Source organism: Leopardus geoffroyi, chromosome B4 (genome assembly GCF_018350155.1).
Source record: "Leopardus geoffroyi isolate Oge1 chromosome B4, O.geoffroyi_Oge1_pat1.0, whole genome shotgun sequence".
In the NCBI taxonomy this organism is placed as follows: domain Eukaryota; kingdom Metazoa; phylum Chordata; class Mammalia; order Carnivora; family Felidae; genus Leopardus; species Leopardus geoffroyi.
The window spans coordinates 14,416,642-14,444,135 of NC_059341.1; the positions used below are offsets into that span (position 1 = coordinate 14,416,642).

Genomic DNA, 27,494 nt, shown 5'->3' on the forward strand with positions numbered 1-27,494 from the left:
CAGTTTGGTAGGTTATTCGTTTCTATGAATTCATCCATTTCTTCTAGGTTGTTCAGTTTATTTCTCCACCTTCATTTCTGATTTTGTTTATTTGAGTCCTCTATTTTATTCTTTTTTTTTTTTTTTTTTGAGGAGTATGGCTAAAGGTTTATCAATTTTGTTGATCTTTTCAAAGAACCAGCTCCTAGTTTCATTGATATGTTCTATTGTTTGTTTGTTTTTTTAGTTTCTCTTTCATTTATTTCTGCTCTAATTGTTATTATTTCCTTCATTTTATTGGTTTTTGGTTTTGTTTGTTGTTCTTTTTCTGGCTCCTTTAAAAGGATACAAAGTTAGGTTGTTTATTTGAGATTTTTTTCTTGCTTCTTGAGATAGATAAACTTCCTTCTTAGAATAGCTATTGATGCATCCCAAAGATTTTGGACCATGGTTTTCATTTTCATTTTTCTTCATGTATTTTTTTTATTTCCTCTTTGATTTCTTGCTTGAGCTGCTCCAGTCATTGTGTGGTAGCATGGTGTTTAACCTCCATGTATTTGAGCTCTTTCACAAGGTTTTTTCTTGTTGTTGATTTCTAGTTTGATAGCACTATGGTCAGAAAAGATGCATGCTATGACTTTGATCATTTTGATTTGTTGAGACTTGTTTTGTGGCCTAATGTTGATCTATTCTGGAGAACGTTCCATGAGCACTTGAAAAGAATATGTATTATGCTCTTGTAGGATGGAATGTTTTGAATCTATCTGTTCTGAATATATCATTCAAAGCCACTGTTTCTTTGTTCATTTTCTGTTTGGATGATCTGTCCAAAGTGGCATGTTAAAGTCTCCTACTATTATTGTACTACTATCAATTACTTCCTTTATGTTTGTTATTGGCTGCTTCATGTATTTGGGTGCTTCTATGTTGGATGCATAAATATTTACAATTGTTACATCTTCTTGTGGGATTGTTCCCTTTATGATTATATAGTGTCCTCCTTTGTCTTTTGTTACTATCTTTGTTTTAAACTTTTATTTTGTCTGTTATAAGTATTGTTATCCTGGCTTTCTTTTCACATCCATTTGTATGATAAATTCTTTTCCATCCCTTCACTTTCAATCTGCATGTGTCTTTAGGTCTGAAATGAGTCTCTTGTGGGAAGCATATAGATGAATCTTGCTTTTTATCCATTCTGCCACCCTACATCTTTTGATTGGAGCATTTAGTCCATTTATATTCAAAGTGATGATTGATAGATTTATACTACTGCCATCTCATATTTGTTTTATGGTTGTTTTTATAGTTCTTCTCTGTTCCTTTCTACTCCTGCTCTGTTCTCTCATGGTTTGACAGCTTTCTTTAGTGATATACTTGGATTTCATTTCTCTTTATTTTTTGTATATCTATTACGAGTTTTTGATTTGTGGCTATCATTAGGTTTATCTATAACCTCTTATACATGAAGCTGTCTATATTAAGTTGATATCTGTAAGTTTGAACTCATTCTTAACTCCTTTCCCTCCCAAGCTTTAGATATATATGCTGTCATACTTTCCGTCTTTTTATTTTGTGAATCCCTTGACTGATTTTTATAGATATACTTAATTTTACTGTTTTTTTGCTTCCTACTTTTCTTACTCCTACTTAAGGTTGTTCCTTTCTACTCTTTAACATTTCTTGTAGGGCTGGTTTAGAGGTCATGAATTCTATTAACTTTTGTTTGTCTGGGAAATTCTTTTTCTCTCCCTCTATTCTGAATGAGAGCCTTGCTGAATAGAGTATTCTTGGCTGCAGATTTTTCTCTTTCAGCACTTTGAATATATCATGTCACTCCCTTCTGGACTGCGAAGTTTCTGCTAAAAAGTCAGTGGATAGCTTTATGGGGTTTCCCTTGTATGTAACCGTTTTCTTTTCTTTTGGTGCTTTTAAAATTCTCTCTTTATAACTACTTTTTGCCATTTTAATGGCTATTTGTCTTGATGTGGACAATCTTGGATTGATTCTGTTGGGGACTCTCTGCACCTCCTGGATCTGGATTTCTGTTTCCTTCCCCCAGATTTGGGAAGTTTTCAGCTCTTATTTCTTCAAATAAATGTTCTGCCCCCTTTTCTCTCTCTTCTCTTTCTGGGATCCCTACGATGCAAATGTCATTACGCTTGATGGTGTTACTGAATTCCCTACGCCCTTTGATTTTGCATTACTTTTTTCCCTCACATGTTCAGCTTGATTGCTTTCCATAACCCTGTTCTCCAGGGCTTCCTCTAGTCTACTATTTATTTCATCTCATGTATTTTAAATTTCATTTATTAAGGACATCTCTGATTGGTTCTTTTTTGTGTTTCATATCTCTGTGATAAGGATCATTGATATCCTCCACTCTTTTCTGAAGTCCGTGAGCATCTTTATGATTCTTTCTTTCAATTCTCTATTGGGCATATTGCTTATCTCTGTTTGCTTAGGTGTCTTGCAGTGATTTTGTCCTGTTCTTTCATTTGGGACATATTCTCTGTCTCCTCATTTTGTCTAACTCTCTGTGTCTGTTTCTGTGTGTTACGAAAGTCAACCACATCTCTTGTTCTTGAAAGTAGTGGCCTTATGAAGAAGAGGTCACGTAGTGCCCCACAGTGTAGTGTCCCCTGTTCACAAGAACCTGGTACTTCAGAGTTGTCTCCTATGTGTGTTGCATGTGCCCTGCTGCTGTAGCTGAGCCACTTTTTCCTTCAGTCCAGTCTTCTGCAGTGGCTCCCTTTGCCTGTTGTAGGCGGTGTTTGGTCCCTGTGCTGTTAGTGGGCCAGTCTGATGCTGCCTTGGGCTTGAGTTGAGTCAGACGAGGCATTTGCCAGAGATTTACTATCACTGAACTGAACAGTACTTTCTCTATATTGTTTTCTGAAAGCTTTCTTTGGTGGGCAGGTCGTTCTGTCAGACCAGCTGTCTGGGGCCACCGTCTGACTGGTGTGTGTGGTTCTCTTTCCCTCTCCCCAGGCCAGGAGTCACTTTGGAGTAGTGCTGGCCCATTAGGGCTGCTTGTACTCTGCCAGGCTTGTGGCACCACTCTGGATGTCGTCTGGCCAAGGGTGAGAAAGGGGCGGATCCTCAAAATGGAGGGGGCAGGAGGCAAAGTGTTAGCAAGTGCTTTGCTGGTCCTTTGTGGGAGGGGACCTACAGCAACTGGGACTGAGGTAGGTCTGGCTGGAGGGGACAGATCTGCTGAAGTGCATAGGGTGGTGGCGGTATTGGCAAGTTAGGTAGTGAGCAGTGGCAGGGCCATGCTGGTTCCTGCAGACGGCCATGTTTATGCTGGGGGTCAGGGGAGGAAATGGTGCCTGCCAGCTCTTTGGTTTCTGGACAAGTCCCCCAGTGATCTCTGCTCCTAAGGCACACACTCTGAGTTTAGTAAACAACTCTCCCTTCAGGTATTTTTCAAGATGCTGCTTCTATGCTGTATTTCCACGGGGCTGTTTATTGTACTGTCTCTTTAGGGGCAGGGACTCCGTTTCCTCAAGCCCTTTTGGCTCTCTCAGAGCTGAGCCTGCTGATTTGTAAAGTTCCAGTTTTTAAGTCTCACTAGTTTTAAGAACTTGTAAAAGGCAGCCCCTCTGGTTTTCAAAGCCAAACATAATGGGGACTCATCTTCCCCCTGCAGGATCCCTGACATGATAGTCTATTTCTCTCCCGTCTCTGTGTGTGCAGTGTCCCTCCCTCCCAAGGACAGCCCCATGGGTCTGGTTAGCTCCCTACCACATCTCCACCCTTCCTACCCTCTTCAATGTGGCCGCTTCTCTACATTTAGTTGTGGAGTTTGTTCTGCCAGATTTGGGGTTGTTTTCTGGGTTATTTACACTGATGTGAATGTTATCTAGTTGTATCCTTGGGACAAGGTGACCTTAGGGTCCTACTCTCCCATCTTTCCCAGACTCTCAATATTTGTACTCTTCATTGGCTTATTAATATGATCAGGTGTCTTCCAGTTTAAAAGAAAAACTTCACTCTTCATCTCTCTCATCATCTACTCTATCTTTATCCTAAACTTCACAGCCAAAATTCAGGGAAAATTCTCTGTCATCTCTATGTAGGCATCCCATCCACATCCACGGCTTTAATTGTCACCAATATGCAAGTGACGGAAGTCTGTACGTTAGCCTAGATATCTTCTCTGAGCAAAAGCCCATATATGCAGACATGAAAAACCCTGGATATCTCAAACATGTTCACATTCAACATAACCAAAAGCAAATTCACGATCTTCCCTCTCCAACCCACTCCCACCTGTTCTCTTCCAGGGTTCCCCGTCTCAGACAGTAGGACCCACCTATAACCATGCAGTCGCAAGTCAGAAATGTATGCTGGGCCTCCTCCCTTTCCTCACCCACACATAACAACTAAGCTGTCTGTTTTCCTCCAAAGCATCTCTCAAATTTCTCCTCCTTTCCATTCTGCACTGCTCCCACTCTAAGAAGCAAACGTCTTCATCTGAACCTTAGAGCTAGTTTACCTTAAAAACTTGTAGTTTGCTCACACCTCACTTTGGCCAACCTCCAATTCATCTTCCATACGGCAACCAGAGTGAGCTTTTCAAAACACAGATCTGATCATAGCATCCCATGCAAAAAACCCTCCACTGGTTTCCCATGATTCTCGAGACAAGAAACGAATACTTACTATAGCTAAGGCCATCTATTTACACTCCTGCAATCCACCAAGGATTTCCCCTTGTTCACCCCGGCTTCCCTCCATCTCACCTGACTGCTCAATTCAGGCCACAAAACCTTTCCGTAGAGCCCCTTCTCTCTTTGCTAGTTACCTCCTAGCGAAGTTCAGATCTCAGTTCAGGGGTGCTTGTTTCCAAGTTAGTGACCTTCGGGCAGCTTCTGGCCTGCGCAGCACCTTTATAAGAATTAGAAGGCATCATCCCCTCTGGGCAGATGCTGTCCTACACCTGGTCCAGGGTTCCCTAAGCACAGCACAGGTTGTTCAGAGGACAAAACACGTGCACGCAGCCACCCCTGGAGAAGACTCCTATACTCTCATGGCCCCATCACGACGTACCTTTCCTTCACAGCGAGCATCACGTGTGGAGTGTATCAGGTATTTGTGTGAATATTGGATTAATGTCTACATCTCCCCCCAGGTGTTAACCTTGTGAGGGTGGGAACAGCGTCCAGTCTACTCATCACTGTATCCCCAGCATCTAGCACGAAGTCTCACACAGCCTCCATAAATGCTTGGTGAACAAATGAATTAAGCTGCAACAGTGTTTAAAAATAGCATTCGTATACAGTTGGAAATGATGCCTTATTCCTTGGAGAAACTCTGAATCCGGACCTACAATTCATGTAACAAAGGGTCAACATTTGGTGTTAACGGTGTTTCCCCTCCTCATTAGTAACCACAAATAGGCATTTTTTCTCTGCTCACAGAACATACCTTGCCAATAAAAACTCCCGGGTCCTCCCACTATGAGGTCTCCATTCTACAAAACAGAAACAGCAACAATTGGAAAAGAAAAACAGATATTTTTTTCTTTTTCAAGGTGACAAATCATTGGTAACAAGCATTGCTAACAATTTGTTACACGTAGAAAAGCAATTTTTTTTTTTTTCAACGTTTATTTATTTTTGGGACAGAGAGAGACAGAGCATGAACGGGGGAGGGGCAGAGAGAGAGGGAGACACAGAATCGGAAACAGGCTCCAGGCTCCGAGCCATCAGCCCAGAGCCCGACGCGGGGCTCGAACTCACGGACCGCGAGATCATGACCTGGCTGAAGTCGGACGCTTAACCGACTGCGCCACCCAGGCGCCCCGAAAAGCAATTTTTAAATGAGGCCCTTGTATCTGGGTCATGCAGTTCATTTTATTTGCCTTTTTTTTTTTTTTTTTTTTTTTTTGCTTTCCACTATTTAGTGTGTTAGCGTATTAAATAATTTTCGTTTGCCTCAATTAGCTAAGTTGAATTCTCTCCCTTGAGGATACAGAAATTCAGATTTTTGGCACTGATTCAGGTAAGCAAAATAACATACATGTTTAATGCTGTGTAATTTAGCAGACATGGTCTTGTGAGCTTTGGCAACAAAAGAAAATATGGTTTCTATTTATCTCAAGGCCACAGTAATGCCTATTTTTTCCATACATCTGCAACCACCCCCTTCCCCCTCTCAGAAGAGAGAGCAAACACCCCAGACTAGCAAATATAAATTTTCCCTTCTCCTTACCACCTCCTTCCATCCTCCTTCCAACTTTCAGTGGGGGAAAAAAAAAAAAAAAAGACAATAAAAAAAAAAAAAAAGGCCACAAAAGAGCAAAATTTGTATGCTGATGAATTTTTTTCTATACTGTTTTCAAACCCACAAAATCTTGGTCCCTTATTATCTCTGTAACTTTGTGAAAGGATGTTGTGAATTTTTAACACTCGTGTTAAATCTAATCAGTCAATTACAGCTAAGAGATAAAGCAATTTTTTTCTATCTTTTTTGTTTTGTTTTTTTTTTTAGAAACATGTTTCTCTCACTGAGTTGTTCAGATTTTCCATGTAAAGGATTATCACTGAGGTGGGGAGAAAGACTGTTGTTTTTCATCATATGTGTTTCTGTGCTATTTTAATAAGTTTGTCATCTGCATGATTGCTTTAATGAAAATAAAGAACGAGCAAAAACATTTAAGGAAGTTGTCAAAACAGGCTGGATACATACCTAAAGCTTCTTTTGTTGGTGGTAGTTATTGGGGGTGGGGATGAGAGCCAGAGGCAGAGAGTAAACAAAAAGAAAAAAGAAAAAATCAAACAGATAATACAACTGCTAGAAGCTACAAGCCCAAACTAATTCACCTTGTAAAAATCCAGACTAAATCCTGCTTGGCAGTAACCCTGGCCTTCGGGATCAGCATTACCTAGAGTGACCAAAATATAGAAACGTTATCACATCATCATTCCCAATATATATTTTAATAACAGCTAGGATATTTTGTTGTTTTCCCTATTGATTTCCCAACTTAAAATGATCAGGGTGCCTGGGTGGCTCAGTCTATTAAGCTTCCAGCTTTGACTCAGGTCATGATCTTGTAGTTTGTGAGTTTGAGCCCTGCATCGGGATCTATGCTGACAGCTCAGAGCCTGGAGCCTGCTTGATTCTGTGTCTCCCTCTCTCTCTGGCCACCCCCCGCCCCCCCTCATGTTCTGTCTCTCTCTCCTTCAAAAATAAATGAACATTAAATTTTTTTTTTAATTTTAATGATCAATATGTGCTTTATATTTATTTTTTTAACATCACAAAAAATTTTAATGTTTCTTTTTTGAGAGAGAGAGCATGAGCAAGGAGGGGCAGAGAGGGAGAGCATGAGCGAGGGAGGGGCAGAAGGAGAGGGAGCCACAGAATGCAAAGCAGGCTCCAGGCTCTGAGCTGTCAGCATAGAGCCGGATACGGGATTCAAACCCACGAACTGCGAGATCATGACCTGAGCCGAAGTCAGAGGCTTAACCAACTGAGCCACCCAGGTGCCCCACTTGATATTTACTTTTAAATTCATCATGAACAATTTATGAAATATATTTTCATAATTTATGAAACATAATTTATTTTTTTGTCCCAAATATCATCATGATTTTGTAGTAAGACCACTAGGAATAACATCCCTTGGAGTTACTACATTGGGTTTTACAAGTCGTGTTTGTCTAAAGAAGTAAACTCTCCTCTCACCTATGTTCTGAGTTCTGCAAGTGGCAGTAACGGGATTCTGAGTTGCCTGTGTGTTCTGCATGAAGCCACATAGGTCATTCCTAAAGAAATGGCCTTGAGAAAGAGAGGGGTCAACATGGTCACTTGGGTGGAGGCTTTCTGCTGAGGGCACCCAAAGGATTCCAATTTTAATGATCTCCAAGAGGAAAGTAATTTTTAATTATTCTATTATTAGTTAGGTACCTTTGCAAATTGCATTTCTTTTTTTTTTTTTTTTTTTTTTAACATTTATTTATTTTAGAGAGAGAGAGAGACAGACAGAGTGCGAGCAGGGGAGGGGCGGAGAGAGAGGGAGATACAGAACCCAAAGCAGGCTCCAGGCTCCAAGCTGTCAGCATAGAGCCGGACGCGGGGCTGGAACTCACAAACCGTGAGATCATGACCTGAGCCGCAGGCAGACGCTTAACTGACTGGAATGTCTTTTGTTTTTTGCTTTCCTTTGATTAGTACTTAACTAATTTTAGCATTGTGATCATCCATTCTTCTCGAGATGCTCCCTGTATATTTTAGTACCCTGTTCTATCACATACACTGTATTTTTTTTCACATACACTGTATTTTTTAATGGCAATACCTCTTTTTAATTGAAATCTCCATTAATGTCTCGTGTATTTTTTAAGCTTAGTTTTGTTTTCAGCTTTATTGGGATATACTTAACATACAAAAAGCTGTACATCTTAATGGATACATTTTCATGAGTGTAGACATATGCATACACCCACAAAACCATCACCAAAATCAAAGTAATAAGAATTTCTACCACCTACAAAAAATTTCTTGTGTCCCTCTGTTTGTTTGTTTGTGGTAAAAACATTTAACATGAGGTTTACTCTCTGCAATTTTTAAAAACAATTTTTTTAATGTTTATTATTTTTGAGAGAGAGAGAGAGAAAGACAGAGTGCAAGTGGGTTAGGGGCAGAGAGAGAGGGAGACCCAGAATCTGAAGCAGGCTCCAGGCTACAGAGCCCGAGGCAGGGTGGGGGGTTGGGGGGGGGCGGCTTGAATTCACAAACAGTGAGATCATGACTTGAGCCGCAGTCGGATGCTTAACCGACTGAGCCACCCAGGCCCTGCAATTTTTAAGTGCACAACATCTTACACTGTATTTTTATAAAATTTACTCCTTATTTTAAACTATGTTTTGTGGTTTGTAGTTCTGAATGCTATAAAGTTTCCTAAAGGTTCATCTGTATAACCTCAAATGTCTGGTTACCAGTTTTCTGGAAGTTCATGTGTGTAAATACTTACATACATCCAGAGAGATATATACGAATACCTGATATATGATTATGTAAGCCTATATCTGCAATCTTGAGTATATTTAAGAAACGTATTTTTCTAATGTACAAACCTCTTTAGAAATCCTTTTCAAATCAAGTCTTTCTTTTCATTTTTAATATTGTAAATTATTCAAAGAAGAAATATGACCATCCTTTGAAATTATTTTGCTCCAAAACAGGAAACAAAAAATTAAAAGAAAATACGAATACTTTTCATGACACTCACTGAGAAAACAACCAACTTCAAATGTTTATTTGAAGCAGTGATTGTAACCGAATGTGAGGTAGCTTTTTTTCTCTTAGGGTTATAGTTTATGAGAGCTGAAGGAATCTATCTTCCTGGAATTTCAGAGCATTTATAAACTTTACAATTATGTCCCAGGATCCAGGGAATCATGCTGATCATCCACTACTATTTGTTGGTTTTCAAAGTAGAATGGAAGGCAGTGTGTAAATCATCCCCACCTGAATTATGAATGATAATGAGAGTAGGAGGCATGTCATGAATATGAATGAACAGATTAGTTCCCCTATCGCTCAGCGTATCAGTGGGGTATGTTTGTGGTACGGAATGAGCAGGAGAAGGTTCCTTAAATTCTCTTTTGAAAATAATATTGCTGATGTTCCTGTTCTGTGATACTGACCATATGCTCATGAACAAGCTGGCTTTGTGTTAATGAACTGTAAACTCCTGGGGGAAAGACAGGAAGTCAGCTCCTTGGGTGAATTTCTGGAGCAAAAAGTTTTGTAGTAAGAGAGCGGCCACGAGGAAAGTGAGAACGATTGATGTGAACCAGAGTGGAAAAGGATTCTTGGGAATTGACTTAGCAATTCTGCAATTCGACTCCATTTTTACCTGGGTCAAGCTATTCGTTTATTTAGGAAAATAAAGAGTGAGTCAATTGGCATCATAATGTGCCCGGGTCACTCAAGACACAAGCCGACCACGATCGTTATTTTCAGATAAAGGTTCAGACTCATGGTTCAGTGCCACGTACTGTATTTTAACCTGAGTTCTCTCGTTACAGAGGCACTCAGTCTAAAAGGCAGAACAAAAGGCAGTGACGGGTCTTATAAACGATCACCCTCCACATTAGCTGGAAGAGTACAGTAGATCACCCAGGCAAGAGGACTGTGAAGGATGGACTCATCATTTCAGCTCTCATAGTTTACTGAGATGGGGAAGCATCTTTAGCACATCGGGAGAAGTAGGATATGAACAGGATTGATGAAACACATTCTCTGTTAAATCTCAGCCATCCCATTAGTTTTCTGAGTAAAGTTGGGATTTTCTTTATCTCTCTACCTGACTTTTATCTTTCGCGTAATAGTAATGGCCTCTCATGGAACCAAGAAACACAACACCCTGAGCGGAACACGACTCCAAATATGCCTCTCTGGGCTGTTGCCCGTGCGTGGGACAGTCCCCCTGCCCTGCTCCAATAGCCATTTGCTAAGAGAGCCCTTCCCATGGTCCTTTCCCAAAGCTTCTCTCCCCACCCAGGCCAGGTCACTCCCTACTCTCTCGCTTTGTTATGTTTTTCATTGTTGCACTTTTCGCTATCTGCCTTTGTATTGTGAATTTATTCTTTTTTAGAAGTTTTCTTTTCGTTGATATATAATTGGCATATAACATGTTATTACTAGTCCAAGGAATATAACAGAATGATTTGATACATGTATATACTACAAAATGATCACTACAGTAAATCTAGTTAACAGCCAGACCCAGCACTACATACAATTATAGTTTCTTTTCTTGTGATGAGCTTTTAAGATCTACTCTCGTAGTAACTTTCAAATATACAACACGGTAGGTGCCTGGGTGGGTCAGCTGGCTAAACGTCCGACTCTTGATTTTGGCTCAGGTCATGATCTCACACTTCCTGAGATCAAGCCCCATGTCAGGCTCTGTGCTGACACCGTGGAGCCTGCTTAGAATCTCTCTCTCCTTCTCTCTCTCTGCCCCTCCCCCACGTGTGCTCTCTGTGTCTCTCAAATAAAAAATACACAATATGGTATTGTGGGGTTTTTTTGTTTGTTTTGCTTTGTTTATTTTAGAGAGACAGTGTGTGAGTGGGGGAGAGGGGCAGAGGGTGAGGGAGAGAATCCCAAGCAGGCTTCAAGCTCAGCACGGAGCCCAACGCGGGGCTCGATCCCACGAAGCATGAGATCAGGATCTGAGCCAAAATCAAGAGTCAGAAACTCAACAAACTGAGCCACCCAGGCACCCTCACAATACAGTATTGTTAACCATAGTCACCTTGCTGGACATTACTTCCCCTGGACTTACTTGTCTTGTAAATGGGAATTTGCGCCTTTGACCCTCTTCACCAACTCCACTCATCTCCTCACCCTGCGCCTCTGACAACCACTGATCTTTTTTCCGTATCCCTGAGTTTGGAGTTTTTGTTTTTTGTTTTATTTTTCATTAGGTTCTGCGTGTAAGTGGCGTTCTTCTTCGGTATTTGTCTTTCTCCGTCCGGCTTATTTCACTTAGCATAACGCTCTCAAGGTCCATCCACGTGGTTGAAAATGGCAGGATTTCCTTCTTTTTATGGCTGAATAACATTCCATTGTACACACACACAACATCTTCTTTATTCATTGGATGCATCAATGCATCAGTGGATGCTACGGTTGTTTCCATGTCTTGCCTAAAGTGCATAATGTTGCTATGAACGTGGGGGTGCAGATATCTTTTTGAGATATTGGTTTCACTTCCTCTGGACCTACACCCAGATGTGGAATTGCTGGCTCTGAACATCTACGTGTTTGTCGTCTGTCTCCCCTACTTAGAATGTAAGTTTCTTAAAGACTGTGTTTTATTTTCTCTTGTTCTGTGCTTTATTCCCTAAACACAGAATAATTAGTGCATAGTGTGTTGAATGGATACGTAATTGAGTCTCATTATCAACAAGGAACCTCTGTTTTCAAGCCTTTAAAATAAAATCTTAATTTCACAGATTATTCATTCGGCCGACACTTGTCGTAATGTGAGGAAGTGGGTAATTTATGTCAGTATTTTAAAACAGAAGCCATCATCTGCCCCTTGCCAAAATCCTACCCCCATCTGAGTTAGCTGTTCCACTTTGTTATTTAGATGAAATCTCGGCGGCGTCTTTATTAACCCTCTAATATCACTGATCCATTCTTTATCTGCGTTGTTTTATTTCTGATATTTGCTCATTATCTTGCCTAAATTAATCTTGGATTTAAAAAATATTCATGCAGGGGGCACCTGGGTGGCTCAGTCGGTTGAGCGTCTGACTTCGGCTCAGGTCATAATCATGCTGTTCACGAGTTCGAGCCGCGTGTTGGGCTCTGTGCTGACAGCTCAGAGCCTGGAGCCTGCTTCGGATTCTGTGACTCCCTCTCTCTCTGCCCATCCCCTGCTCAATGCTCTCTCTCAAAAATGAATAAATGTTAAAAAAAATTATAAAAAATATTCATGCAAAATGGGGAAATATTACTTATGGTTTTGGAAATCTAATTTGGGATTGGGTTTTTGAAAAATCAATTTCCCAAAATCAGTTGTTAGAATGTTCCTTCTAATGACCTTTCTCTCCTCATTGTGATTTTTCGAACTATTGAGAATAAGGATGAAAATCCCATGGTTGCTCCCTGACAAATCCCACTGATCTCCAACGACACACGGAAAACTGGAAGAGTTCACAAAAGGACTGAGTAGATCCAAGCAGTCAGAACTGCTGTCCCAAATCCGTGGTGTTCCAGCAAGAAGTGATTAAAACAGCAGTGTCCCAAAGTTGGAACTCGCCAGGCTTGCTTTCAAAGATGCTTTGCTGGAAGATCCCGAGAACGGCCAGATAAGACTTATACTCTAAGCGTGCGGAGCCCTTTTGAAAAATAGGGATTAAACGTTTAAGGGAGAAAAGCCCACCATGCAGATAACTCGAGCACACAGCTGCCAAAGAGAGCAACAGCCGGCAGGAACACAGGCTGGACACAAAGCTGATGTGAGAGGGTCCCCAGTTCCAAGCACACTCGCAAACACCACTCCTGCCGTGAACGAGTCAAGTGGGTGGTCACCGTTCTTTAGATTGAGGTGTGAATTCTGAATAGCCGCTGAGAGTTTAAGGCCTCAACTAAGGAACCAATCAATTCTACTAAAGAAATGTCTACAACACGGAAAAGGACCCACAGAATTCTGGGTCTTGGCCCTTGTGTCGCAGCAAGGCCTCCTGAAAGGCCGCCCATAATCTTCACCCCATCTCTTTTTCCTTGTCAGTGAGGTTCTGATATTGCCTGCACTGCCTACCATAGAAGGCTCTGGAGCTAAAGTGCCCTTTCAAAGAATAAAGTCACTTACTGTTCCGACAAGGCGAATACTCCGCATAGGCGCTGAAATTCTGAATCGCTACATAGCAGGTGCCGACCGGGTCCTTCTCCGGTGTTGGTTTAAGAGTTCTCCAGTGGTATAAGGGAGCGCAGGCCTGTGATGCATCGAAGACAAAACATATTTTCGTGGCATCAGTTCCTCATGCTATGATATGACTGAACCTGTTGACTAATGTGTCTACATTCATCACAAACTATGTTAAATTAGTGGCGATTTAAGTGGCCTCCAGCATGCTGGTAAGTACCTCAGTAGGCAGAGTTAATGAAACTTCCAAAACCGTTCTTTTTCCCCCAACATTAATCCACAATAGCATCAGAATAAATGAAACATATAGAAAGGAATGAGCTCTCCCCCCACAGGATTTAAAGTTAAATATGTGTAACCTGGCAAAAGTAATTATTTCCTAACAGCAAAGAACTCACATCTTCTTGTCTTTTTTAAAACAGTTGGACCTACTTAGACTCAAACGATCATTTCAGTCAATAAATCAGTGTGATGTGTTAAAATGAGAGCTCCTTTTTTGGTCTGCTTGTTGCTTTAAGAAATTATTTTCGAATTCAAAGATGCAGACAAATTTGTAAACCTCTGTTTTATGGATTTCCCTGGCTTATCGCTGATGGCATATCTTATGACTTTTTAAACAATGACTTTCATTTGGACATGCCACTCCCTTATCGCAGTGTTCCTGACTTTATTTTTTAGTTAATGGTTTTTATTCATGACAAAACAAAAATTAATTTAAGCAACAGAAAGGAAATATGATTCTTGCATGAAATACTCTGGTTGCTTCTTCAGAAGCTTGGATTCTTAACAAAAGCATGATATTTGGAAGGATATCAAATACAAAAGAGAATATATGAAGTCCTCTTTAAGTAAATTAAGCAACATTAATTTTGTTACAAATGAGAGAGGCAATAAAATAAATGTGCAGAAAATTATAGGCATCTTTTTGACTTGTTTGCTAGCATGAATCTGCCATAAGTGTGTTTTACCTGATTATTCAAGCACTCATTTCGAAGGACACAGAATTACAGATGCCTGGAATATGGAATCACTGGCCTACCTCCGATTTTGATGATATCACTCTTAAAATTTAAAAATGCCAGGAATATGAGGGCAGACACTGATTTTGAAGTCCTTTCATGGGGTGCCTGGGTGGCTCAGTCAGTTGAGCATCTGACTTCGGCTCAGGTCATGATCTCTTCGTGGGTTTGAGCCCTGCATCGGGCTCTGTGCTGCCAGTGCAGAGCCTGGAGCCTGCTTCAGATTCTGTCTCCCTCTCTCTCTGCCCCTTCCCTGCTCACGATCTGTTTCTGTCTCTCTCTCTCAAAAAAAAAAAAAAAAAAAAAAAAAAAAAAGAATAGACATTGAAAAAAAAAATGAAGTCCTTTCACGATTCCAAATGTGTCCTTGGTAATCTGCCTAATGTGCAACTACTTTTAGTGAAAATATTTTATTTCTATTCTCAAGCAAGAAAAGTATTTCCACAACTTGACTCTTTTGGTATTGTGAGGTCTTGGCTGATAACCTAAAAACCATCGATCTCATCCACATTCTTTTGTCTTAGGGACCTCTTAATAAACTAACAAACTATGTGCTAATATGTTTAATGTAAGGTTCCAACGGTGAAAGGCAGGAGTGTGGGCAGTGTGGGCACTCACCTATGCAGTGAGGTATTCTGAAAACCGACCTCAGCTGCCGGATCTCACCCCTCTCCCCCACCCCCACACTTAGATGCCAAGAAAATTCTTCCCAGTGCTTGCCTAGAAAGTTATCCTATTTATATCTGCTCAGTTTCACACTGATGTGAAATACACTGATAAGATGAATTTGGACTTTGACCCAAACTTAATACATACACACATGACATCTGGATAGTCAAAAAGATACTTCAGCATTTTGAACTCCTAATAATTATCACGTAGGGCAGAATTTAATTCTTTACCCTAAATTTCAGTGCTCAAAGGAAAAAATTAACTTGAAATATATTTAATATTATCGGATTTCCTTTTACATAATTTTGAAAATGGAAACATGCCCCCAGATTAACTATTTTTATTATGAACATGGCATACGATTTTCAGAGATGCATAATGTGTTACAGATAAGTTTTCAAGACTTCAAAATATCAATACAGTACCCAGAAGATTTTTTTTTTTTTTTTAATTTTTTTTTTTCAACATTTATTTATTTTTGGGACAGAGAGAGACAGAGCATGAACGGGGGAGGGGCAGAGAGAGAGGGAGACACAGAATCGGAAACAGGCTCCAGGCTCTGAGCCATCAGCCCCAGAGCCTGACGCGGGGCTCGAACTCACGGACCGTGAGATCGTGACCTGGCTGAAGTCGGACGCTTAACCGACTGCGCCACCCAGGCGCCCCCAGAAGATTTTTTTTAATCCCACATAGTCATTAGATAGAATTAGCTTCCCAAAGCAATTCACATGTCATATGCCACTAAAGGCTAAAAAAGTTTTTACCAACTGTGGAATATGAAAACCATATTAATGCAAGTATAGTTCTATAGAGACCATCCTGTAAATTCTGGATTTGCAACTGGAGAGGGCTGTCTGTATCTTATACATTACCTGCTCATGTCAAAATCTCCGTGGGGGGGTGAACCACAGACCAAATAAAGCAAGGTATTTCCTTTAAATACTTATTCTTATTAAAACATGATTCAAGAAGCTTTAAACAAATCCTAAAAGCCAAAGTTATTGCTTTATTATTGTAAGGAAATTAAAGCCAATGGTTTAAAAAATTCCCCCAAGAAAAAAATTTCCAGATCAGCTTAATATAGTCACCTATTTCTCAATAGCTTAGACACGTAGATGATTGAAATAAGAGAATCATGAAGCCATAGCGCTTTAAAGCTGAACGATATCTACTTGAAAGTGAGGGGGTTTTTTTACTTTAAAAAATTATTAATGTACTCAGAGAACGATGTAATTAGCAGTTATATATTTTAAACTATTTAAAGTTTATTTATTTGGGGGTGGAGGGGCAGAGAGAGGGAATATCAAGCAGCCTCGGCACTGTCACCGAGGAGCCTGACGTGGGGCTCGAACTCATGAACGGTGAGATCACGACCTGAGCTGAAGTCGGATGTTTAACCGACAGCCACTCATGCGTCCGAGTGTTGCAATATTTAAAAATCTCTAACTGATATGGAAAACAAGCTTTATCTCCTATAACTTTAAACACTAGCATAAATTCTTTCATTTTAAGGGCTACTAAATTTATTGTTTTAGAATGCTGGTAAGTTTGTCTTTAAATATCTGACATGTCCTGGGGCACTGGTGGGATCAAGCTTCCGGCTCCCTCTCTCTGCCCCTCCCCCCACCCCGCGCACACTCTCTCTCTCTCCCTCTCAATAGAAGTCCTTACATGAAAGCAGTTTTGAAAAACTGAGGACATAATATTGCACAGCATCGCCACGACTCATACTTACCACAACTTCGCCTCGGTGAGCTTTCACTGTTGCCCCAAACCACTGATTCGATTTAAATTCTATAGGTTCCTTGGTTCCATTAACTCTGATCTTTCTGTTGTCTGACAAGGAGGACATGGAACTGTTAAGAACCGTACACGGTGGCAGCCAAATATAATATGTAACAATGAACACATCAGTTAAAACTCGTTGAAAAAAAAAAAAAAAAAAAAAAACAATGTTCAGACACAGGGTGGGGAGTTCTCACCAAGCCTTTTCATTTAGAAAAATACCAAATGAAAATGCGCATTTGAACATGACATTTCACAACTTCACTTACAGGAAGTATTTTTTATTGTTACCACTTAATATTTTCAGAGATAACTGTATTGTCAAGTTGACATGAACTCTAATAGCCTCAAATCTATGCAACTGTCATTGATTTGCAAAAGATCGAAGACCAGATACTTACAACTGCCTCAAGGAATTTCAAATCTTTCCCAATAGGGAAACCCATAGGAATCTCCCTGAGGAGAGAAGCGCATGAGTTAGCTCCTCCCTTGAGTTGGCATGAGTTAGCAAGAAAGATTGTGAAGGACTCCAAGGTCTTGGTTTTTGACGAAGTTAACATGTGTCCACGCAGCCGCAGAAAATAACACCTCAACGTAGTTTTAGACACATTTTGCAGATGTCATAAGAAGGGGGCCATCTGGGTAGAAACTCAACCCAATTATAACACTCTTCGGGTTTTAATAAAAAGCAGATATCTTTCTTTTCACTCTTGATTCCCACTCAGCATATTTCCCACGTGGCTCTAACCACATGGTTGTCACTGGAGCTTCGTGGGTAATAGTTAATGGGTTTCAAAAGACATTTGCACCAGGGAATCTTATTTATATGTGTTTCCTTTGGTATGCGTTTCATTTTTCTTCATTGACTCTATAATAAAGGCATTACAAAACGAGCTTTTAACGCCTCTTAAGTGAAGCCAAAATACACATGTAATTAACATGAAGTTGAGTTTCCATATGATTACAGACTTTTAAAAATTATATATAGTCAATCTTAACCTAAAATTGACTTTTACATGTTAGTTGAAAATCATGAATTTCCTTCTTAAAAATCTTATGCTTTTGTTGTTTCTGAGTTTTGTTTTGTTTTGTTTTTAAAAAAAGAGGTTCTAGGGGCGCCTGGGTGGCTCAGTCGGTTGAGCGTCCGGCTTCAGCTCAGGTCATGATCTCGCGGTCCGTGAGTTCGAGCCCCACGTCAGGCTCTGTGCTGACAGCTCAAAGCGTGGAGCCTGCTTCTTGTTCTGTGTCTCCCTCTCTCTGCCCTTCCCCTGCTCATGCTCTGCCTCTCTCTCTCAAAGATAAATAAACATTTTTTTAAAAATTTAAAGAAAATTAAAAAAGGTTCTATAAATCCTTACCCAAAATGCATACAACTGGCAATGAACGCAGCATTTTACAGATTACAGCATAAACTTGAAAAAATAAACATTTATATTTACATCTAGGCACTGTGGAAGATTATAGACCTCAGAGACAATGAATCTTACCACCATGAACTGGGTGATGGGGGCAATTCATTCAGTCTTTGGAGTTTGGGTTTCTTCTAGAAAATGAGGCTGAGAATACCTTCTCCCTTTCCTCTTTCACAGGTGGTCAAAGTCATAAAGATGACGTGAGCTACACAAACTCGAAAGTGCCTTCTTTATAAGCTGAGAAGCTGTACGCTCAGAAATCATGTAGCCATCTAACTGAAAATCCAAACCCTTTGCAAATATCTCTTAATTCGAAACCTGGAAACTCAACCCAAGTCCAAGAACTGGAAAGGACCTTGCTGACACACACGTACGATGTTATTATTAGTGATTTTTGGTACTCAGCAGCGAAATTAGTGACACCTCTCAAGACTGTCCATGTGGCTCTGATTCATTACAGAGACAAAAGGCTACACAGTGGCTTTGGAATGTCCAAACTGCTAAAAAGCCATGAAAAGACCAGCACCTCAAACATTTCAAAAGTCTTTAAAGGAGATCCCAAAAGAACTTAAGAAAAACAGCCTGCCGGGAGGAAGGAAATGGATCCTGGGGAAAGAGAGAAGCCAGTTCTAAATTGGCCTCGTTCTGCTAGAGAAAATGATGTGACTCTACCTTTGTGACTTCTCAGACGTCCTTTCTGCTGTTCAGAGGTTGAACTGTGTAATAACTAGATTAAAACTGTCAACTGTGGGTTATTGCCCAGCAACAAATTTCTTCTGGACCAAGAATACAAATGAATTGGCTTCACTAATTCCACTAATTCCATACCCAATCCCAAGGATTCCATACCCAAGGATTACAACAGAGAATTCCACTGTCCTGGGTCTATTTACTGAGATAAGCTTTAGTCTAGACAGATCAGCCACTCCTTGATCTGTGAGGAGGGCAAATCACCTTTTCAAACTTCTGCTTCACTATTTCTACAAGTTGTCTGACTTTAAATCTCGTGTCAGAATGTCATAAAATTTCAAACGAATAAAATCTATTCAGATGGACTATGAAAGTCAATTTCTCACCCTCCTTTTCTGAACAAGAGTCTTTCATGCCAAATACCCCAACACAAGGCACTGTGTTATCTCTTGCCCACTGGTGCTCAAGAAACCTCCCATGCATGGACAATGTTTTCGACTTGATTCAATCTGATCTTTACTGAAAACACCCTCCAGGTAATAACTATAAATACTCAGCATGATTTCAGCCCCGCTGAGCCCTCGTCTGTAGGGCAAAGGGCTGAAAGCCTGGAACATACATTTTCTAGACACTCTTATGAGTAGGACCCTTGTGGAATGAGAGGCTCAGGAAAGAGAAGATGGAGAAGCCATTACTTTCTGGTGGCAGGTGCAGGCACACACGTGGGCATCAGCTGTGACAGCTGTGATGTTCTTCCTGCAGCTCTGTAAAGTATCCCTTGATAATAATCCCCTCTTGGTGCATCAGTCAGCAGAGATCAAGTCCTGAACTTCCATATTGCCTCATCTGCAGACAGTGACCTTCCTGACCTCCCCACACCCCCAGTGTTTCCAGGGGCCAGGCGAGCCCCTTCATCTCTGTATGCGATCCCTTCCCAGCTGTACTACTCAAAGTGGTTTTTGTTTTTCTGACCAAACTCCCGCTGATACACTGATGACAAGGCATAAACAGTTAGGATAGAGACACGTAGATCTATAGCAGAAGAAAGGCACTGGTTACCCTACATGCACTGTCAACCCCAGAGAACTCTTGGAAGGGCCTGTGATCATGGGAGATGGTGGAGACTGATAGTCACCTAAGAAGCAATTCTCTCCTTGGCATATCACAAACTATGGAGAAAACAAAGTCACAAGCTAGGGAAAAAAATTCATAGTGAATGCATGTGATTTAAGTCTTTCTGGGGCGCCTGGGTGGCGCAGTCGGTTAAGCGTCCGACTTCAGCCAGGTCACGATCTCGCGGTCCGTGAGTTCGAGCCCCATGTCAGGCTCTGGGCTGATGGCTCAGAGCCTGGAGCCTGTTTCTGACTCTGTGTCTCCCTCTCTCTCTGCCCCTCCCCCGTTCATGCTCTGTCTCTCTCTGTCCCAAAAATAAATAAAACGTTGAAAAAAAAAATTTAAGTCTTTCTAAGCAGTCAAAGAGTAATGGGGCGCCTGGGTGGCTCAGTCAGTGAAGCGTCCAAGTTCACCTCAGGTCATGATCTTGCAGTTTGTGAGTTCGAGCCCCGAGTCGGGCTCTGTGCTGACAGCTCAGAGTCTGTAGCCTGTTTTGGATTCTGTGTCTCCCCCCATCTCTACCCCTCCCCTGCTCACACTTTTTTTTTCTCTCTCTCTCTCAAAGGTAAACATTTTAAAAAAGACTATTAAAATTAGTAAATAAATGAAAATCGAGGTGAAAATTTTTTCAAAGAAAAGGTCAGTAGATTTAACTTGTAAAAAGCTCCCAAATCAATAACATAAAAGATTAACATTCTACAGGAAAAAGCTCTAAGGGCTTGAATGGGCATTACAGAATAAAGAAGAAATTAAAAAGCCTATAAATTCCTAGAGAGATCCTGAGCCGCAAATTAAAACAATAATGGCTTACTTAACACTTGTCACCTACCAGTTGGGCAAAAAATATTAATATTCACTCTGTTTGCAAGGCAATAACTCGACACAGCATTTTGGAAGGGCCATTTGGCAACACCTACCAAAGTTTTAAATGTACATTTAAAAAAAAAACAACTTTTTTTTCATGTTTATTTTTTGAGAGAGACAGAGACAGAATGCGAGTGGGTCAGGGGCAGAGACAGAGGGAGACGCAGAATCCGAAGGAGGCTCCAGGCTCTGAGCTGCCAGCACACAGCCCGACGCGGGGCTCGAACTCACGAGCTGTGAGATCATGACCTGAGCCGAAGTCGGACGCTCAACCGACTGAGCCACCCAGGCGCCCCTTAAATACACATTTTTTTAACCAAAGAATTCAACTTCCAGGATTTGGTTCGAAGGGAATAATTACATAGATGCTTTAAGATGCCAAAGTGAAGATAACTGCCATCCTGGTTGTGATAGAAAACTGGAACTTAAATATTTATACATAAGGGATTCAAACTGAAATTTCTGTCCTCTATAAAACAGACCACTACCCCACTGTTAAAGTTCATGTGACGGATTTGTATGCACTGATACAGAATAATGTCTACAAAATATATATACATTTTTTTGTGAGCTCTCCCGAGGCCTTAAGAAAGTAGACAAAGGTACAAGGACTTAAAATATCAAACACTTCCATTCCCACCAGGCAGAGTTGACGACTCAGCTCTTTCACATTTACAAACATTACAGTATTCTTTAACATCTATCCCTAGTTCCACTGCCCTCTTTTTCTTCTCCAGAGGCGTCCACCATCATGAAATTGATGTGTGTACTCCTGGCCGTTTAAAAAAGAATGCCCATGAATCCTAGAGGACAGCGGTCTGCAATTTGTTTTTCTTAAAGGTGAGAAAATAAGATACTTCAGGTTTTTCACTCTCTCTGCTCCTGTAGCAGCAACAACCATAGACAGTGTGTAAAAGAATGGGCTTGGCTATGTCCCCATTGAACTTTATGGGCAGACACAGAAATTTGGAAAGGTACAGACCTTTCACGGGTCATTAATAAACGTTACTCTTTCACAAGATCTTCCCAAACCACTACAAAATGTAAAAGCTTCTCTTAGCTTGCTTCCTGGCCACACAAAAACAGATAATGGGTCAGATTTACTTGTGGTCTGACAACGGTTTGTTATTGAGTAGTTTGCGTGTTCCTTTTAACTGGAAAAAAAATGGTTCTGTACTGGCTGCATGATCCGCAGGTAGGTAGATAGCTAGAAAATAGGTAGTAGGTTGGTGGATAGCTAGGTAGGTAGATACATTTAGCTCATTCTTTTAAATTCTTGCTTCGTATTGTATCCCGCTCCATACCCAGCTCTATTTTTTTAGGTTAGGTTAGGTTTTTAATTGTATTAAATTAATTTTACTTTACTTTTTAAGGTTTATTTATTATTGAGAGACAGAGCATGAGCATGGGAGGGGCAGACAGAGGGGGAGACACAGAATCCGAAGGAGGCTCCAGCCCGACATGGGGCTCCGACTCACAGACCACGAGATCATGACCTAAGCTGAAGTTGGACGCTTCACCGACTGAGCCCCCCAGACGCCTATTTTATTTTTATTTTTTATTTATTTTATTTTATTTTATTTTATTTTATTTTATTTTATTTTATTTTATTTTATTCTGTTCTATTCTATTCTATTCTATTTTTATTGTTTTTATATTTTATTTTATTTTAAGAGAGAGAGCAAAGAAGGGGCAGAAAGAGGGACAGAGAGAATCCCAAGCTTGATCCCATGAACCACGAGATCAGGGAAGAGTACCTTTCCGGCACCAGCCTAGAAATGACATTGCTGGGTCATAGACAGTCACCACATCCTCTTTCCCAGCTTTCCCAGAGTAGCTACAACCCACAAACACAGCAGCGGCACACAGGAGTAGGGCCATCGGCTCCTGTCATTGTGGGATTTTAAAGTTTTTGCCATTTCTGTTTTCACTGGCGTTTCCCTGATCATTAGCAAGTTGATCATCTTTTTCTATTTATGGCCCCCATACTTTTTACCTCTGTGACTTTCCAGTTCACACCCTTTGTTCACTTTCTTGTCTGATTTATTTTATCGATTTGTAAGAAGTTGACATATATTCTGAGGATTGATTCTTTTGCTTACGTATATGTTGCAAATATCTTCTCCCAATTTTTACTAGTCTTTTAACTGTGCTTATGGGGCTGTTGTCCGTCTGGAATTTGTTTTTTTAATATGACATGGCAAAGTACTATTTATTTTTTTGCAACATTTATTTATTTATTTATTTTGAGAGTGAGACAGCATGAGCAGAGGAGGGACAGAGGGAGAGAGACATAGAATCCAAAGCAGGCTCCAGGTTCTGAGCTGTTAGCACAGAGCCCAGTCCGGGGCTCAAACCCACGGACCACGGGATCATGACCTGAGCGGTTGTTGGACCCTTAACCAACACAGCCACCCAGGCACCACCCCGCTTATTTATTTTCAGTAAGGCCAGTCGTCACCACACCAGCTATAGAACAATCCATCTTTTTTCTTGGAGAGTTGTAATTCCATATTGCGGTGCTGAACTCCTGACATGATCTGGCCCCTGCCTGCCTTTCCAGCATCCTCCTTTCCCAGGTTCCCATCCTTTCCCAGGTCCTCCAACTGCCCAGGCTCTGTGAGTCGCAGACACATCGACTTTCTGTCCCTTGAACACGCTCAGCTTTTGCTGTGTCTTCATTGCGTTTACTGTTCTCACTGCCACAGTTTTCCACAGGGCTGAGCACGATCTGAGATGATCTGATTTGTTGGTTGGCATGCTTCCTGTCTCCTTCAGAATATATGTAAGTCCCATGAGTAGAACGTTCTCTGCTTCAAGTCTGTATTGCCCACTTTTAGGACAGTGCCCGACACACAGTATTCCCTGCATGAGTGTTTGCTGAACGAATGACCAAAGCCCCCATGTATTCGTTCAGAAGTCTGTCTAACATATTGTTTACTATGATCTCCCTTTCATTTAAAATATGATCTGGGTGATACTCTGGTTTCTCTTCAGATCGCATAAAATATGACCTGGGTGGTACACCTTGTTGGCTCAGTGCAGCTCTTGCTCTCGGGGTTGTGAGTTCTAGTCCCATGGTGGGTGTAGAGATTACTTTGAAAAATAAAATCTTTAAAAAATAAGATAAAATGTGATCTGGAAAAAAAAAACCAGAAACAAAAAACATAAAGCCTGGGTGGCTCAGTCGGTTAAGCGTCCGACTTTGGCTCAGGTCATGATCTCACGGCTCATGGGTTCCAGGTCCGTCTCAGGCTCTGTGCTGACAGCTCAGAGCCCGGAGCCTGCTTCGGATTCTGTGTCTCCCTCTCTCGCTGCCCTACCCCATCTCTCTCAAAAAATGAATAAACATTAAAAAAAAAAAAAAAAAAAACCACCAAAAACCAGACTTGTAGGCCAACCTGGAACACTTCGATGGGTGGTAGTAATCAAGTTGATTTGGCCTGTCTTCCATTTCTGGGCTTTGAAGCCGACTTTCGTCAATCAGTAGCTTCAGTCTCTGGGCAATCTGGGTACAAATCCCAGTGGGTGGCAAGCCTACTAGCTTTTGGTTCCTTTTTCACGGGAGTATTCATTTCAGAGCAGGAGTGAGAGAGTGTAGAATATGGTGCGCATGTGGGCTCTAAGCAGGTTTTTCTCATCTTTTAGCTTAGTCAAATGGGAGGAATTATAAAAAGTGAAGATAGGTCACCCAGGGGGAGACAGGAGCTGAAACCGACAGAGGTGCCGCGGAACATTCTGGTAGATGAGGGGATTTTTGAAAACTATTTATAGATAAGTCCTCGACCTTGTGCTGGAAGACAGTAAGCTTCCTTATGCCTTCAGTCACCACTTGGAGTGCACAGCCTTAGGGATTTTCTTAAAGCTGTTGCAGGAGCTGTCCAGACATTTCTAATCAGGAAGAGGGAAAAAGAAATCTTTAAACGTTTGTCTGTAATCTTTCCCATAATCAGCGTGTGCTGTAACAGTTTCCTTCAAATTGAAACTACGTATCTGAGAACAGCGACTACTCCTTTGTAGGATTCAAAATAATATAGCTGTGGCAGGAGCCCTCCTTGTCGAAAAGAAATAAATCCAAGAAAAAAACCTGGGTTGATTTTTATGTCCGGGAAAAGTAAACTTCCCAATGTATGATTCCCGATACCCTAAAACCACTATTAAAAAAAACATTAAAGGGGTGCCTGGGTGGCTCAGTCAGTTAGGTGTTTCTCTGGCTCAGGTCACGATCTCATGGTTTGAAAATTTGAGCCCCGGGCTCTGGGCTGACAACTCTCTCTGCTCCCCCCACCCCCTGCTGCCACAAAAAAACAAATAGACGTGTTTTTAAGCATTTTTTTTTTTTAACCATTAAAGAACACCTCTGTAGCTTTCATACTCTTGCTCATTTTATTGTGGTTTTTTAAGTGTTTGAGGAAATACCACGTTCATTTTTCCGTGTCATGTTCAAGACATGTGTCATTCTTTTTTCCCCCCAGTTTTATTGAGATAGAATTGCCATGCAGCACTGGAGAAGTTTAAGGTGTACAGCCTCGTGATTTTATGTGATATTGTGAAATGATTACAATAACACATTTAGGAAACATCCACCATCTCCTACACAGATACAAAAAAGAAAAAAAAAATTTTTTTTTCCCCTGATGGTGAGAAGTCTTAGGATCTACTCTCTTAACACCCTTCATATACGCTACACAGCAGCATGAGCCTTAGTCATCGCTTAGAACATTCCATTCCCAGGCCTTGTTTATCTCACGACTAGAGGTTTGTACCTTCTGACGACCTTCGTCCAATTTCCCCCACCCCTGGTAACCACAAATCTGCTCTCTTTTTCTAATCTTGTTTTCTTTTAGAGTTCATGTGGAAGTGAGATTATACAGCATTCGTCTTTCTGTGTCTTAATTCACCTGGCATAACGCCCTCCAGTTCTAGCCACGTTGACTCAAATGGCAAGGCTTTCCCCTTTTTAATGGTTGAATAACATTTCAATGCGTATATATACCACATCTTTCTCCATTCATCCGCTGACAGACAGAAATGCATTATCCTGATTAAATGAATATTCTATACATTTATTTATAGACGTATACCATATATGTATACAATATACAAATAGGTGTCTATGCACACAGACATGCGCTGAACAGTTTTCCTGTCTTTATCGAGTAGATCGAATCTAAATGCCCTGCCCTCCACAGCATAGTTCTGGAACCACACCTGATCTCCAGGTATGGCATTTCCTTCCATCCAGGTAACGTCCTCTCTGCTCCCTGTCGAGTCTCACTCCTAGACTTCATACATGATGTTTCTCTTGCAAAATCGTGTTCTTCCTTGTTTGCCAACTAACCGAAATCACTTCCTTAAAAACCTGCTTTACCGAGAGTAAAGCGGTGGTTACCAGGTGACGGGGGGACGGAGGAAAAGAATGATGGTGTTTAACAGCACAAACTTGTACTGAGTAGTAAACAGGCCACAGAGATCTAGTGCATGGTGGAATGAATATGATTAATATTACTTTTCTATAATGATGTAATGCGATATATATGCTTCAGTGACAACCATATTACAATATATAAATGCATAAAATAACATGTTTTAAGTTTATGAATTTTATCATGTCAAATTTATCAAATATAAATAGGTAAATAAGCAAATAAATAAAATAATGAAGTGAATACAAATGGACCCCATGCATTACGTCTAAATAGTGAAATGATGCTCTTAAGTGGATCCTGAGAAACTTAACAGAAGACCATGGGGGAGGGGAAGGAAAAAAGAGAAGTTAGAGAGGGAGGGAGCCAAACCATAAGAGAGTCTTAAAAACTGAGAATAAACTGAAGGTTGATGGGGGGTGGGAGGGAGGGGAGGGTGGGTGATGGCTATTGAGGGCACCTGTTGGGATGAGCACTGGGTGTTGTATGGAAACCAATTTGACAATAAATTTCATATTAAAAAATAAAAACAAAATAAAAAATGAAACTAAAATAAATAAGTAAATAAATAAATAGTGAAATGATATAAACCAAACTATTAAGTCAAGTGTATCTGTCATAAAAGAAAAATGCTTTAAAATGCAGCTTCAAAAACTCTTTCTTCTCAAATTGAAATTTTTTCAGATTTTTGTTCTTAAAAATTCAAACAATATAAAGTAACAAAACTTGTATAAAGAATTACATAAGGGGCTTCAAAGTTAGTAAAAAAAAAAAAAAGAAAAAGAATTACATAAGGTACTTAGAGGAAGGTCACTGGAATCTTACCCCTTGGACATAGTAGCTGTTAAGTTTGGTAAACCCCTCCAACCTTTTAGAATTTGAGAGGCTTCTGGCTCATTCCTCTAGTTTAAGCCATTTCTTTACTGGCAATCATGAGAGTTTTATTTAAAAAATCTTTTTAATGTTTATTTTTGAGAGAGAGAGAGAGACAGAGACACAGAGACAAAGAGAGCACGAGCAGGGGAGGGGCAGAGAGAGAGGGAGACACAGAATCCGAAGCAGGCTCCAGGCTCTGAGCTGTCAGCACAGAGCCTGGCATGGGGCTCGAACCCACAAACCATGAGATCATGACCTG

At 40.7% G+C, this 27,494-nt stretch overlaps 1 protein-coding gene across 1 annotated transcript in view; it reads right to left on the minus strand.

The window, feature by feature from the left end:
- The window catches only part of ITGA8 (integrin subunit alpha 8), a 189,061-nt gene that overhangs the window by 146,940 nt on the left and 14,627 nt on the right, over nucleotides 1-27,494 (minus strand). Inside the window, exons 3-6 of the mRNA XM_045466953.1 lie at nucleotides 16,805-16,905; nucleotides 13,325-13,448; nucleotides 6,807-6,868; nucleotides 5,410-5,455 (exon numbers count right to left, since the gene is read on the minus strand). Of these exons, the coding sequence (XP_045322909.1) occupies nucleotides 5,410-5,455; nucleotides 6,807-6,868; nucleotides 13,325-13,448; nucleotides 16,805-16,905 (333 nt within the window). The remainder of the gene's footprint in view (nucleotides 1-5,409; nucleotides 5,456-6,806; nucleotides 6,869-13,324; nucleotides 13,449-16,804; nucleotides 16,906-27,494) is intronic.